Source organism: Hibiscus syriacus, unplaced genomic scaffold (genome assembly GCF_006381635.1).
Source record: "Hibiscus syriacus cultivar Baekdansim isolate YM2019G1 unplaced genomic scaffold, ASM638163v2 tig00111798_pilon, whole genome shotgun sequence".
Classification (NCBI taxonomy): Eukaryota; Viridiplantae; Streptophyta; class Magnoliopsida; order Malvales; family Malvaceae; genus Hibiscus; species Hibiscus syriacus.
The window spans coordinates 165,382-181,234 of NW_024063182.1; the positions used below are offsets into that span (position 1 = coordinate 165,382).

The following is a 15,853-nucleotide window of genomic DNA, read 5'->3' on the forward strand; positions in this document are numbered from 1 at the left end:
AAACTACACGGTCCTAAAGCCCAAATCAAAGTCCAATCGATCTGCTAACAAGGCGAAGCCCATTAAAGAGCAAAGCAAAATCTTACCATTAGTCTTCTCAAAATGGATAAAATGCAACAGAAATTCAAACTCCAAAGGTTTAAAGCAAACAGTTTTGGAGATTATTGCAAAGGGGGTAAGGGGAAAGGATTGCTCTGCTCTTCCGGGACACCAACCATCTGTTTCATTAAAGGTGGAGCAGATAAAAAAATAAATGGTAATCGTTGTTAACAAAATGAAATTCTTCACGCTTTCACTCTTCCTCCATTTCCAAATAATTCTATACACACAAACCCTTTTTCGTTGTTTCTTTTCTCTCTGGGGTTTGTGTATATTTTGATTTCCTCATCTTTTTGTTAAATTCCAAGTTTTTCTCGGGTACCCTTCTGTTTAATCTGCTTGCATTTGTGTTTTGTGTTGTCCCATCTCTTACTTTGACTGTGATATGTACAGTTCGTAGTCGAGTTCTGGGTGCTTCACTGTGTTCATGTTAATTGCTTGGTTTTTTTCATGTACCATTTGTTGAGTAAATCAACAGCTTATATAGATCCCTAAACAGACAAATTTCACACTTGAAAAGATGTTCGGGTTTATGAAATCTAAGCAAAAGGCAGCAGACTCCGATTTCACCTAGAAGGACTACCTGTGATCCTGTGCTGTTGGCAGATTCCGTAGAAGACAACAATGGTAAGGGCAGAAAAAATAAAACTCCGGCATCCACTAGGGCGTCACGAGCAAGGAATCACGATAAATACAAGGATGATTTCCGTGACTCCGGAGTGCTGCAAGCTCAGACCATGGAAAACCTCAAAGGGTACCCCGTCTACAAGGCCGAGGAGACGACGAACAGTGTCAATAACTGCTTGAGGATTGCCGAGAACATCAGAGATGATGCTTCGAAGACTCTCGATACTTTGAATCAGCAAGGCTAGCAAAGCGAAAGGACCCACCAAATGGCTGTCGGCATAGATGAGGATTTGAGTAAGTTAAGCTCTATATAGCACGTCTTTCACGTGATACACCGTGTTGTTAGCTCCATAGCTTTCCCCGATATAATCGCTCCGGTAGAGAATAGTATTTCCAGGCATTACTATTGACAGAAGCGTTAATAAAAAAACCAGTGTCTACAATAGTCTTGTGGATCTACAATGTTTATTGGTTTCCTTGTACAAGAAGGCAACTTCTTTTTAGCTCTTGATCCCATAATTAGTGTTCTTGTTTATGTATTATAAGTTGATGAATAGAATTTTTAGGAATTACCATTGACAGAAGCGGCAATAATCGATAACCTATATCTAGAAAATTCTTGCGGTCTTTCTGATCATATAATGCTATTGGTTTCCTTGTACAAAAAGGCAACTTCATTTTATCTCTTAGTTCCCTGCTTAGGGTTCATATTTTTAACTTCTTTTTATGACTTTGCAAATATCAGGGTGAGAAGCTTTTGAATAATCTAGGGGGCGTGTTTTCTATGCCCCGGAAACCAAAGAAGACTCGAGATATTACCCGTCCCGTGATCACCGCAGGTTTAAATTTCTTCTTTCGATGCATTGATTTATTCGAACACTTTGCATTCGGTATCGGATTGTGGTATGATTGATTGTTCATTGCATTGGCTTGGTAGATGATAACAAGAAAAGCAAACCCGGGACAAAGGAGCAGAGGGAAAAGTTGGGTCTGGATCCTGTACATAAGTCTAAGGGCTGAACTAAGACAACTACGTCGGAACCAGAACTGACCGACGCCATACAGAAAGTCGAGGTAAGTATCACGACGTGCATACAAATTTCAATCAAACTCGACAACGAATGTGCTAAGATTGATATGTTTGTCTCAAAAGTTACAAAAGTTAAGAGCTGCATCAAGGCACCATACCCTGTAAACAGCATGAAAGCACCATAATGTGTCACTGCAAATAAGTTTGAAAATTCGAAGCACACTGCATCTTTTAGCTCTTCATGTCTCCTGAGTTTTCACCGAAGTCCGGCCCCTTCCCGGCACAACTTGTCTCCGACCATGTGAAACAAAACTGATAACATAGCCAACGAAACCTCCAAGAACCAAGATACTACCACCCCAGACATAATGTGAAAACGTGTAATGTATCGCTTCAACCTTAAGGACCACACCGACATTACCATTGTCGTCGTCGTCACCGCCATTAAGAACTCGCCCGGATGCCAAAATCTCAACCTTATCATGCACCTCACCGTCATGGTTTCCTACAAATGAAAGTGTAAGTTTCTCTCCTGTAGCAACTAATCTAGTGTACCCGAACTCGCCTGTACGGTACAGCGACCACTTGGGTTGTTGGAAGACTGGGTCGTCCGGTCTAGGCTCCCATTTTTGTTGCCAGTCTTGCCCATCCGGATGTTCCGGATGGTACGGTACAAGAAAGTTTTCGAAGTTAAATCATCGTTACGCCAAATTAGTAAATTATTATGTTGTTAAAAAATAATATTTAAATAATATTATATTATATTATTTTTGAATAATTTAGTGTAATTATAATTGCTCAAATCCGAAACTTTTAAAGAGAATTATATATCCTTTTATCATTGAGGTCATTCAATGATAAAATAGTTAACGCTTTTAACATTAGACACATATATTAATCCAAAAAAAAAAATAAACACCTAAATAAGAAAATAGGTATAATTAAAATATTTTCTTTTATATTAAGCCTAATTATAATTAAATTAATTATAATCATTTTTAAAATACATTATTTATAAATAATATAAGAATTCGTTTACAAAATGCTTATAAATATATTTTATTAATACTTCAATTCATTTTGGTTTGGTGGTTGTATGCTTATAAAAAATATGCATCACACGCCCTACCTAACACTCGTCCAACGACCAAACTCCATAGCATAAGAAAAACAGATCATCACCCATCTTGGAGCTTTTACCTAACAATGGCTAACTCCGATGCTATCCCCTCCCATGTTCATGTTGCTTTGCTACCGAGCTCCGGCGTGGGTCATCTTCTACCTTTTCTCCGGCTCGCCGCCTCTCTTATCCGCCACCGGTGTTCAGTCACTTTAATCACTACTCACCCTATCGTTTCTTCAGCCGAATCTCAGCTTCTCTCCACTTTCCTCTCCGTCTTCCCTCAGGTAACCGAAAAGAAGTTCACACTCATCGCCATCGATCCAACCTCTGCTAACACCACCGACCCTTTTTTTCTCCAATGGGAAACGATCCGCCGATCAGCTCACTTGCTTTCTCCTCTCCTGTCCTCATCGTCTCCGCCGCTCTCGTTTATCGTCACCGATGTGACGTTGATGTCTTCCGTTATTTCGGTCACTGAAAATATCTGTCTTCCTAATTACACTCTCTTCACCGCATCAGCTCGGATGTTGTCCCTCGTCTCTTGTTTCCCTTCCATCCCTTCATCGATTCCCAAGGCGTCGCTTCCTCCGTCGCTTTTGGACACGGAGAGTTTCCTCACGAAGGATTTATCGGAAAACGGTAAATGCGTAAAGCGTTCCGATGGTGTTTTGATCAACACCTTTGAAGAACTCGAGAAAGAGACACTAGAGATGCTTTCAACAAAAGGGTTGCCGACAGTTTTTCCTCTTGGACCTCTTCTACCATTAGAATTCGAGGGTTTGCGCCATTGGAGTGGTTTGAGAACCAAAGGGAGAGCTCTGTCGTTTATGTCAGCTTCGGGAGTAGGACAGCGATGTCTAAAGAGCAAATAAGGGAGCTTGGAAAAGGGCTGGTCTTGAGCGGATACAAGTTCTTGTGGGTGGTGAAGAGTAAAATCGTTGACAAAGAAGAAAAAGGAGCCGATTTAGATGAGATTCTCGGACACCAAGTTATGAACAAGGTGAAGAATAACGACGGGTTTGTTGTGAATCAATGGGTGGATCAACGGCGGATACTGAGTCACAAAGCGGTCGGCGGGTTCATGAGCCATTGTGGGTGGAACTCGGTGATCGAGGCAGCTTGGCATGGGATCCCAGTGCTTGGATGGCCTCAACACGGGGACCAGATGATCAATGGGGAGGTGATGGAGGCAGCTGGGTGGGGGCTTTGCATGAAGACTTGGGGATGGGGACTGAATAATCATTTGGTCAAAGGAGAGGAGATTGGGGACAAAATCAAGGAGCTCATGGAGAATCAAATGGTGAGAACGAAAGCTGCAATTATCAGTGAAGCGGCCCAGAAAAGTTCAGAGTCAGTCGGGAGTTGTCATAACATGGTCAAGCTTTTCCAGAGCTTTAAGAAGAACTAAACAAAATTAATTGTTCTAGTGTCAGTTAATTGAGAAATTTGTCTGTTTTATGTTTTGTGAACTCAAGATGCCTTTTCCTGTGCACGAATAAATTTATTTTAATGAAGAAAAGAATAGTTATTATTTTTAGATATCACATATTCAAATACTAATAACTGTAATAATATAATTAAACGATTATTAAATAAAAATATTTAAATTAATTTTTATTTTATAATCACCTTAACATAAAAACAAATAAAAGACACAACAATATTTGATCCTTAACACATGTGATAGCATCACCATCTGAACGAAGGAAAATCAAATAACAAATAAATACACAACAATATATGTAGATGAGAGGAGTCGAACTTGGATACTGGGGAGCAAACAACGCGCCCAACCACTAAGCCATCATCTAGATTTGTGTTTCGTATTACACAATAATATATAGGGTAAACTACACCGGTGACCACTAAACTATAATATCTTTTCATTTTGACCATCATTTTTAAATATTTGTCAATCAGGTTATTTAACTATTTAAATGTATTCAATCATGTAACTTGTCGTTTACATTTAACTAAAGTACTGATGTGGCAAATTAATAAAAGTGGTATAATTACAAATTCGATTATCGATATTTATATATTCTATTAATTGATCATAATTTTAATTTAATTTAATAAAATTTTAATGCCTAATTAGTTAGATGACGATACATGTCACAACTAGATTGGAATATAATTTATTAATTTTAACTATTTATTTTATTTTATTTTGTGTCCAATCAAGTGGTGACACGTGTCACCACCTTTTTAATGCAAAACATTGTGAATAACTTATTTGCAGCCAAAGAGAACCAAATCAATGACCTTTGGCTCTCCCTGCGCACACCTAAGCCAAAGCCATCAGGCTAGGCCATCCAATTGGCATATTTTCACAACATCATGTATATAAATTGTTACTGAATGACTGCGTAAAAAGGGAAATTACATTAAGGTATTTAAATTCAGGAATTAAAGAAATTGTAAATACCTTAATCATTAAATCAAGCCTTATATTCAATTAAGTTTTTATATTTTTATATAATTTATTTATATATTATCATTAAATTATTTTTTTAATATAATTAATAATTTTAATTTTATTTAATAATTATATATAATTATTAAATAAAATTAAAATTATTAATTATATTAAAAATAATTTAATGATTATATAAAGAAGTTATATAAAAAGTAAATATAATTTAAAAATCTAAAATCTAAAGTTTTCTTTTTATTTAAAAAAATAATTTAATGATTATATATTATATATATATATATTATAATTTTTAATCGATTATAAGACTTGATTTAATGATTAAGGTGTTTGCAATTTCTTTAATTACCAAATTTAAATCCCTTAATGTAATTTCCCTTTTTACTCAGACATTATCGGTAACAATTTATATACATGATGTTGTGTAATATGCCAATTGGATGGTCTAGCCGGATGGCTTAGGCGTGCGTAAAGGGAGCCAAAGGTCATTTATTTGATTCACTTTGGCTCCAAATAATTTATTCACTGTTTTGCATTTAAAAGGTGGTGACACATGTCACCATTGATTGGACAGAAAAATAAAATAAATAAAATAATTAAAATCAATAATTTATCTTCCAATCTAGTTGTGACACGTGTTATAATTTAATTAGGCATTAAATTAAATTAAAATTATGATCAAATTAATATATATAAATATTGAGGATTGAATGTGTAATTATACCATTTTTATTAACTGACACATCAACACTCCCGTTAAATGTTAACAACAAATTGTCTAATTAAATGTATTTAAATAGTTGGGTGACCTGATTGATAAAAATGGTGATCAAAATGAAAATGGAATATAGTTTGATAGTCACTGTTATAGTTTAATAAATAAACTATAAACGAACATAATAAATAAACGAACGGAGGTATGTTCATGTTCGTTCATTTAATAAATAAACGAACATAAACGAGCACGAACATAAACGAACAAAATTTTTTTTGTTCATGTCCGTTCATTAAGGAATACAGCTTGTTCATGTTCGTTCATTTAATAAATAAACGAACAACACAAACACATAATTTTTTTTATTCAAACACAACAAACGAATGTAAAAAAAGTAAACAACAAGAATAACAACTTAAAATTCATTAATATAACCTGCAACTTTAGAGTTAATTTGTTCGAATACGACAAAAACATACATAAATCATAAATAAGCTATATGAACATAATAAAGTCTTAAAGTTAATTTGTTCAACAAAACAATCTTTTTGAAATCCAAACAACTTCAATAATCTTCATAACATATTCAATTTGCCCTCTATTCGAACATAAATGAACGAACATAAACGAACATATAATCGAACGTTCACGAAGGTAAATGAACGAACGAGCCCTTTGTTTATGTTCGTTTATTTAATTAAACGAACGCAAAATCTTGTTCGTGTTCGTTCATTTAATAAATAAACGAACATAAACGAAATTCCCGCCGCACGATTCATGAACGGTTCGCTGAACGTTCAGTTCATTTACAAGCATACACAAGTGGTTGTGATTTAGGAATTTGAGCCTGTAAGGCAAAGTTCGAATCATATCACTGTCACTCTTGGTGGACAATCTGTAAATTCCTATGTAAATCACAATTAAGTATTAGGTATGCTCCGGCCTTAGACTGGGGAGTCACTCCTGATCTAAACTTTTGTATACTATATATATATATATATACAGAAAAATATGTTTTTATGATTATCTCAAGATTGAATGGATTTTTCCTAAACTCAAATATAATTTGACCCAACTAAGCTTAAAAAATGAAAATAGAGTCTCTTAAATTGAATAAAATCAAAATATCTCCTACAAATTTTTTTATCATACATAATCTTATTAAAAAATGTTCAAACTTAATATTTTTTCTAATATCCGTTAAAAAATCTCTTAAATAAAGATATCAAAAGAAATAAATCTTTTAAGACTTACTTTATGTCAAATATTTAGTTATCTAAAAATTTTATTTAATAAGAATTCGCATGTTTAACCATCAATATTATATTAAACTTTAATTTTATTAAATTAAAAATTGAACTAATAAGTTTAAGGATACTTGACAAAGACTAAACATAAGAAAAAGAAAAAGAAATCTAATTTAGAATTTTCTATTGCAAAGCCAAAATTTAGGGATGGGCAATCCGACCCCATCCGACTCTATCCAAAAATTATAAATCTTCCACTCGACCTGAACATGACTCTGAAAATATACACCTTCTAATAGATCTGATTTTTTGAGATAAAACCCAAACATGATCCGATTTAAAATAATATATTTATTAAAAAATATATAGAGGGTTATTATTGTAATTATCTTTAAATATATAAAATAAATTTTTTTGGGTTTAATATTTTCATCCTAAACCCAAACTCGAATTGACCTAAACATAACCTTAAAAAACTCGAGCCGACCCAATTTTTTTATATAAAATTTACCTGATCGGGTCGGGCCGGAATCCTTCGGGTTCGGATCTCATGTCCATACTAAAATTTAACTTCGTAGCAAAAAATAATAAAATAAGGGACTTAAAAGGGAATACACAGAAAATTAGAGGGCCAGCATCGACAGCAATCAATTAACGCAAATTTTTGTTTCTTTCAATCAAATCTGTTCTTGGCCAGAAGGGGCACCGCTGCCGCTGGCTCATCGACGAAGAAATAACAGCTGTATTTTTCACATTGAAACTCAAAGCTCGAGATTAAATTGAAGATCTGTTTTCTTTCCCCAGCTTCTCAATTTGAGGTACGTTCTCTTTTACATACATATCTTCAGAATTTTGAATTGGTATAGTGAATTGATTAATTTTATGAGAATTTTTCGTAGTTTTACGAAGACGTAATTATTTAAATTTTTCTAGCTTAATTTGGTTGTTGCTGCTGGTTTTTTCTGAAATTTATTTAAATTCCGATATAAGGGATTTGATTTCCTGTTTATTCCTTTAGTTTCATGGTATCCAATGAAGATGATCCGATGATTGAGAAATTCTTGAAGAGTAGTTCTGATGATTGATATATCAATAGGTTAAAAGGTGCTTAAATTTGTTGTTGATCTTTGATTTTGGTGAAAATAGAGATGTTATGCAATGTGGTTCTGTGTGAATTGCGGTTGTTTATTTTAATTACGTAATGCATTTCTTCTTTTGGATAGTCAAAGTTTGAGTTCCTAAAGCTCTTTGGGCTCACTACTGTTAGGGATTCTGATTGGGAGCTGTCGCAATGATTCAGCCAATGGCTACAGCCACAGTCAGTGGGGAAGTTCCGACTGAGACCGGCGACTTTGTTGTGACATTGGATCAAGTCCCACGGTGGATTGATGCAGAGATTAGGTCTTCTTTGGAGTATGAGAATGAAGATCCTTCTCTTTCAAAATCTTTTTTCCCCGACCCTTTAGCTTCTCCTACGGAGGCAGATGGAAGCAATGGGATGGTATCAAGGTTTCCGGTCGATCATGAAATGAACTCAAAGATATACTTGTGGAGGGGTCTGCCATGGAACCTCGAGGTTGATGCTGTCGTTAATTCTACAAATGAGGTAAACAGTAAGCTTTTTCTCCTTAAATTTTGCTTGCAGATGCAAAATAATTTTTGGAATCACTTGAATTTCACTATCCTTGCTTGGATACTAACAACCTTGCATTTTCCACTCTTGGATGTATGGTACATGGTTAAGCCAATAGGGAAAGGAAATGACAATAGAAGCCTGTTAATAACGTTGGAACTGTATTTATTGCTATGGAAGGATTGATTGTTTATCATACGGATACACCAAATTGACCTGCATGTGCTTTACAACTTTATTCAAAATATTAGAGCTGACCAGCTGACTCTTTTACATTCCATGCATGAACATACTTAGTTCATTTACACCTCTATTTTTAGTCCTCTTCGAATAGGACCTGAGTTTTTCTTTGTATCACTAACAATGTGGTAAATGTTCTAAATAACGTTGGATTTTTCAGTGGGAAGGTTTGATCCTCACTTTTCTGATGTGAGGAACTCATTTCATGTTTGGATCAAAGTTCCTCGCCCAATAACAAACCATAAGTTAAAAGAAATCAATGTTCTGAACTGTTCTTCAAATTCTTGGTTGCAGAACCTGGATGAAGCACACAGTAGCCAAGGTTTGCATGCTGCAGCTGGGCCTGGTCTTGCAGAAGAATGTGCAACACTGGTATGCTAAATATTATGCAGTAAGAAACTAAATGGAAACTGTTTCCATATGAGCATTTCATGATCTGTCGTATATCTATAGCTCTGTTCTAAGCTTACTATAGTCAATGGCAAATCCTTGTGATTCTAAAACAAGTTGCTTTAAATAATGTAAACCTGAAGCAAGAAGGATGTAATGTACCTTTTATGGACAGGGTGGATGCAGAACAGGGATGGCCAAGGTTACTCATGCATATGATCTTCCTGCTAGGTTTGTATGTCTACAGTCATGCATAACTTGAGACTATATAGATCTGATGATTTTACGAAGGTATTATTGACGATTGCAACTTCCTCCATTTCAGTGAGGTTTTCAAGAAATCAGATTGATAATGTGTTTCTGTTTATATTACGGAATATAACTCTTTCCCGTATAATAATTCTTATAAATGTTTTTCATGCTCTCTTTTTTTCATTATTTCATCAATTTTTGTAGAAGGCTGAGGCATATTATAGTAGATGTCAGCATTTTGTTTGATCACGCACTAGCCAGTTTTGTGATCATGCTGCATAGCTGTGGTCCATGGTTCACATTTGAGCATCAAAGCCAGAGTGCTGACCTGCTTGCTATATTTCTTATTTTATAATTTGATTCAGTTTGCACCAAAACTGTTACAGGTTACATTTTAGTAATGAATTCTTTTCTTAGACTGAAAATTGATGGTTTTATGTATCGTATTGTTAGGAGGGTTATCCATACTGTTGGTCCCAAGTATGCAGTAAAGTATCATACTGCTGCTGAGAATGCTCTGAGTCATTGCTATCGATCTTGCCTTGAACTTCTTATTGAAAATGGTCTTCGGAGGTTGGTATATCACAGATGCTGTACTGCTTGATTTGTTCATCTTATTGTTTTCTTGCAGGTAAGACATTTACTATTTTTTGTGTCAATGCAGTATTGCTATGGGCTGCATATACACAGAGACTAAAAATTATCCCCGCGAACCAGCTGCACACGTGGCTATAAGTGAGAAAATGTCCTAAATGTCACAACTCTTTTGTCTGATTTTGTTGATTTTTTGTGAACTTATAATCTGAAATTTCAAAGTTTTTCTTCGTATTACTTTTTCCGCTTTCATATTTTTATGTGCTGATATTCTTAGAGAAAGTGATGACCAAAATCCAAGGAACTGTGAAATGATTTTTTTTATTAAATGAAAGAGAAAAGTAATATTGGATGTTATTTTTTGAATAATTGAAATGGGTTGGTGCCCATTTCGCATATAATTTTCTCAAGTTGACTCTTTCAATAAATACAATGTTTTGGGGCCCCTTACGTTTGTATAAAACTCATTCCTTTTAACTAGCGTCGATTTCATTTGAAATATTCACCCTAATGCATAATTTTGGCAAGGACTGAAGCTCTTTGAAAAAAAACTGTGTTTGGATTTACATGCCTGTCTTTCGTATAACATGCTATTTAAACTGCCTTGGAGGTTGAATGTTTATGGGCTCAAATTTTTTTCTTGTTCATTAGGGACTGTTCGCAGATTTCTTGAAAAGCAGAAAGATGAAATTACAGCTGTTGTTTTTTGTACTAGCACATCATCTGATACTGAGATCTATAAGAGGTACCGTACTATTATTATTCATTTTTACTACCTCGTAGAGATGGCTTGTTCGTTTAGATGCATTTTTTTAGTTCCTTCAATGTCTTGAGGAATTTGATGATCATTTTTCTTTTTGCTTATGCTTTAATGTTATAGACCTGAGGTATCTTATTTGATTTTGTAAATTGTAGATTGCTTCCACTTTACTTTCCTAGAGATAAGCATGAGGAGGTGGTGGCCATATCTAAGCTTCCTGCTGATGTTGGGGATGAGAATGGTGAGACTATCATTCATGAGCGTCAAATCAGAATACAGCCATTGCCCAAAAAGACTGTCCCAAAGCCTGCCCAAGCTTCAGCTGAACTCCCTGTTAGTGATGTAGGTTTGGTACAAAGGTCAGTTAATACCGTTCATGATAAAAAAAAAATCTTTAACTTTTCTGTCCTTGTTATATCCTTCTTGGTCCTAGATTGATTGGGAAAAAAGGCATCATAATGGGCAGATATTGGAATGTAGGTTTATCTATATTTCAACCTTGTGTAGTTGTGGTTTAATATGCTCTTTCTCCTACATTTCAATGATTGATATCTGTAAGAGACTAAGTTTTCAGTGTAACAAATCAACGCTTTGGATTCCTTCCAAGTAGTTTCTTGTGATAGCAAGTTTAACTTATAACCAGAGTAGTTTCCATTCAATATTTTGGATTCTCCTTGCTCAAATTTCTTGCTGTATGCGTCATTGAGGTAGGATGGAAATCTGTTGGATGAAGTATGTACCTAATCACTCTTCCTCTCTAGAAATGACACGGTTCATCTCTTTTGTTGCCATATGCGGATGCATGCACTTGTCACATGCTGTGATAATACATGAGATTTGTTTTTTCTCATTTGTGGATTCCGTAAATTTTAAGGAATATATTATTAAAGCAATAAGTTAATGTTGTTACTATTTTACTAATGTCTAGTTTCTAGACAATTAGGATTCATGGAAATGCAACCAATTATTGTTTTTCTGAGTTTCCTTGTAGTTTTATGTCTGTTCTCAATATTCTCTTGAAATTACCGTGGTTCTTTTGATTATGGTAAATGATCATGGTCTATTTCACTTTAATTTCATTAATTGACCATGTCAAGTAATTGTTTATCTTCCAGAAATTCAAGTTACTTGGATACATATTTGGATCCTGCTTTCATGTCCTTGATGAAAGATCCGGATCAGAGACGCCAAGAACAATGGGAAAAAACTGCTCAAGCCCGGGGTGGTTGGAATTTTGCTAAGATGCTTGGTTTTGGTGACCTCGGTGGGCCTCCGTTATCTGCTGCTGAAGAATACTCACTTCATTCCAGATACCTTACTAAGGCAAATTCCCTTAATCTTTCTGAAATTGCAGAGATGAAAATTCTGTAAGTTTATCATGCAGATCTCCTTTCAGTTTTCCCATATCGAATTAGCATTCCTTGTTATTATAATTCATTATTTTTTGGAATAGGTTAAACTATCGAATTGAATAATTGGTTTTCTTCACAATCAGCTGAAGTCTTGATTCATTGTACTCCCCCTGCTTTTTTCTGAATGGTCCCATTTTTATTTGTCGTCTTTTACTCTTTGTGGTACCAAGGTTCATTCAGTATGAACGACATGAATTTCACACATGTTTAGATTGCTCCCGATCCCATTATTTTATTTGTTTGATCTCAGTTATCGTGGAGGAGTGGACAGTGAAGGTCACCCTGTTATGGTTGTTGTTGGAGCTCATTTTCTTCTGCGGTGTCTTGAGCTTGAACGTTTCATTCACTATGTTGTAAAGGTATTAGCTTCCAAATAGTTTTGCGTCGGATATTTGAAATTCCTAGACATAGTCTTATTGAATACACCTCATTTAAACAGCTTATTTCGGGAAATGATTTCCTTTTTGGTGTGGCATTCTCAACAGAATACTATTATTGTAACTGGTTTTGAGCAAAGATTATTTTTATTATTGATTTCAGGAATTTGAACCATTGATACAGAAACCTTATACTATTGTATACTTCCACTCTGCAGCATCTTTACAAGTGTGAGTATTGGATAAGATTTGATGTGTTCCATTAAATGTTCAAGTTCTTTGAGCAAAAGCTCTTTGACCCTTTCCTGATAAAACCATTTCCAATTGTATGTTTTTTTTCCTCTCTTTCTCTGGAATAACCAGCCAACCAGATTTAGGATGGATGAGAAGATTACAGCAAATACTTGGCCGGAAGCACCAACGAAACCTGCATGTATGTAGCACTTACTATTCCTTCTATTTATAATATTCGTACTCCGCCATATGTTTCTTTTTCCTCTTACATGTTTTGTATAGGCAATATATGTTCTCCATCCTACCTTGCACTTGAAGGCTACCATTTTCGCTCTGCAAATGTTCGTGGACAAAGTGGTAAGTCTTTAAATATTTCTGATCGAAGACTGATTTACCTGTTTGAGGAATCTTACTGTAATTCCTGGAATTTATCTACAGGTGTGGAAGAAAGTGGTATATGTCGATAAGCTTCTGCAGCTATTCAGATATGTTCCTCGAGAGCAACTGACCATCCCTGATTTCGTGTTCCAGTTAAGTATTATAGTTTTATCTTTTTAGTACTTAAAACGAAACACCCCATTATTTACAATCCAATAGAGTAATTCGACAATTTTCATGATTCGGCTTAATTATACCATAACAATCGTTTCCAACAACAGGAATGATTCTAATTTTTACCATCACAAATATTGCAGGCACGATTTAGAAGTGAATGGTGGAAAGGGTCTGATCATAGACCCCCGAACGAAATATGTATATCATCGACCGTAGAAGTTTAAACACAGAGTTGACGACGGCCAGTAATACTCGGTTTGATTTTCTCTTCTCCTGGTTTCTGTAGGCAGGTAGTGGGTTGATTGATTGTGTTTTGGTGGTGGTTTATCATGTAAAATTGGTTATATCTTAATTTTTGAGCAATGATTTGCTTGTTAATTTGTTTTTTATGATTAGGGAAGTCATTTCTTTCTCTTTTGTCCTCTTAAACATGTTAATAATATGTCAGGATGGTAGCATGTCGGATATTTATAATTTTTAAAATTTGAATTTACAAATCTATTTTAAAATCTGAATCTATTTATAAACCTCATAAAATTAGAATATTATTATTCGAATTCAAATTAACTCATTTTTTTTTTAGAAACTTCAAATCCGTTAAAATTTTGCATTTACTAGTCTTGGAATTCGTTTTAAAATAAAACCTTTAGAAAATTAAATGTTATTTACCGAAGTAAAGATTCGAATAATGATTATTAGATTCTCAATTAATTGTCTGTAAAAGTAAATTAAATTTAGATAACGAAGAGGATGATAATTATATTTGATCTAAATTTGGTGTACATGATAATTAGAATATCTTGGTGTTAAAATCGATTTTTACATTATTAAAAATTTAAAACTGCATTATCTATTGTTATCTCTTAAATATATATTTTATTTTTATGTTATATTAAGTTATATATATATATATATATATATAATATTCATATCAAATTTATTAATGGTTAGTTTTAATTATTTTATTATTGAATGGAGAAGGAAACAATAAAAGGAAATTTTTCTCGTTAAAGGTTTGGGTTCAAGCACATGCATTTGCTGGTGTTTGCGTTGTTGATAGATTAACATTTGTTAAATTTATATTACCTTGCAATCACGCTAACTTATTTAAAAAAAATTAAGACTTTTATTGGATTAATTGCAGTATGAGTCAAGGACGAATATCTGATTTTATGTTTGGAAGGCAAATTTAAACTTAAGGGAGATGAACTAAAATTCTAGGGAGGCGGACTAAAATTCTAGAGGGCAAAACAGATTTTCAATAAGAAATACATAGAAAAAATTTAAAATATATGATAATTTTAAAAATTTAGAGGCGATTGAATCCCAAATTATGGATCAAATTCTAAATTTATCAAAACCTATCATTTCAATAAATTGATAAAATTATTATAATAATTTTTAATAGAAAAATCCAATTAAAGAAATGAAGAAAATCTTTAATTTGCAAATAGAAAGTCAACCAATCCCCAAAGATAATATAATAAAAGGAAAGAAGAAGAAGAGGTGGACGATTTAATAATACTAATATAATATAATATAATATAATAGAAACAGTGAAAGGTAATTGGGTAAGAGAGAATCTAAAAGAACGGCGATGAGCATATAAGACTATGACAGGTGTACAGCCTATTAATCTGAATTGTCTCAGGTACGATAGTCTTAATATACTACTAAAAAAAGAAGTTGCTGAAAATATTAATATTTTTGGTAAAACTTTACTTAAAATATTTTTTTACTGAAAATATTAATATTAAATTATACTGAAAATTAATTAGCAAAATTAATATTTTTTTGATAAAAAAATAATATTTTAAATAATATATTATCGAAATTATTTAAAAAGTATTAACATTTTTCGATAGAGTGTTTATTTAACCGTATTTTTACAGAACTACCAAACTAATCCCTGACAGTTCCCACACCCACATTTTTCACACAACGATAGTTTCCAAAACTCAGATCTTTCTCATTCCTTCTTCACGCGCCCTTTCTTCTCGTGCTCCCCATCTTCTTTTCTTCTATTTTGTAACTAAAAGTAAGTTTTTTCTTTAAAAAAAATGATACAAGATTGGGAAAATGGGGGTTTGAATACGTACGTCAGTATGTATGTATATAAGTGAAAAAGTTG

The 15,853-nt window shown here is 33.8% G+C and overlaps 4 protein-coding genes across 5 annotated transcripts; 3 read left to right on the plus strand and 1 right to left on the minus strand.

Annotated features, from left to right (window-relative positions):
• The first annotated feature begins 102 nt into the window (after window positions 1-102).
• Window positions 103-1,746, plus strand: LOC120170921 (putative SNAP25 homologous protein SNAP30). Its single transcript, XM_039178759.1, has 5 exons — window positions 103-256; window positions 706-966; window positions 1,309-1,376; window positions 1,472-1,565; window positions 1,664-1,746. Exons 1-5 carry the CDS (start codon window positions 103-105, stop codon window positions 1,744-1,746), a joined length of 660 nt encoding a protein of 219 aa, XP_039034690.1.
• Window positions 1,747-1,954: 208 nt separating this feature from the next.
• On the minus strand, window positions 1,955-2,598 carry LOC120170922 (probable inactive purple acid phosphatase 2). The gene is made up of 2 exons (XM_039178760.1): window positions 2,568-2,598; window positions 1,955-2,396 (listed from the first exon to the last, which is right to left on the minus strand). The coding sequence occupies exons 1-2, from the start codon at window positions 2,596-2,598 to the stop codon at window positions 1,996-1,998; spliced, it is 432 nt and encodes a 143-aa protein (XP_039034691.1). The 3' UTR covers window positions 1,955-1,995.
• A 290-nt stretch (window positions 2,599-2,888) lies between these two features.
• LOC120170923 (UDP-glycosyltransferase 13-like) lies at window positions 2,889-4,287 on the plus strand. Its single transcript, XM_039178761.1, is given in 2 exon segments — window positions 2,889-3,656; window positions 3,659-4,287. Coding segments are annotated over 2 exon segments (1,323 nt in total). The 5' UTR covers window positions 2,889-2,962.
• A 3,700-nt stretch (window positions 4,288-7,987) lies between these two features.
• LOC120170907 (protein GDAP2 homolog) lies at window positions 7,988-14,111 on the plus strand. Of its 2 annotated transcripts, none has more exons than XM_039178750.1 (15): window positions 7,988-8,093; window positions 8,543-8,881; window positions 9,443-9,520; window positions 9,714-9,769; window positions 10,244-10,363; window positions 10,455-10,525; window positions 11,036-11,129; window positions 11,300-11,503; window positions 12,260-12,511; window positions 12,807-12,915; window positions 13,097-13,164; window positions 13,297-13,366; window positions 13,450-13,524; window positions 13,606-13,697; window positions 13,863-14,111. In XM_039178750.1, the coding sequence occupies exons 2-15, from the start codon at window positions 8,567-8,569 to the stop codon at window positions 13,936-13,938; spliced, it is 1,680 nt and encodes a 559-aa protein (XP_039034681.1). In that variant the 5' UTR covers window positions 7,988-8,093; window positions 8,543-8,566; the 3' UTR covers window positions 13,939-14,111. The 2 variants fall into 2 exon arrangements, with proteins under 2 accessions (XP_039034681.1, XP_039034680.1); XM_039178749.1 differs by having other exon boundaries at window positions 7,993-8,093; window positions 8,520-8,881.
• Window positions 14,112-15,853: the final 1,742 nt, after the last annotated feature.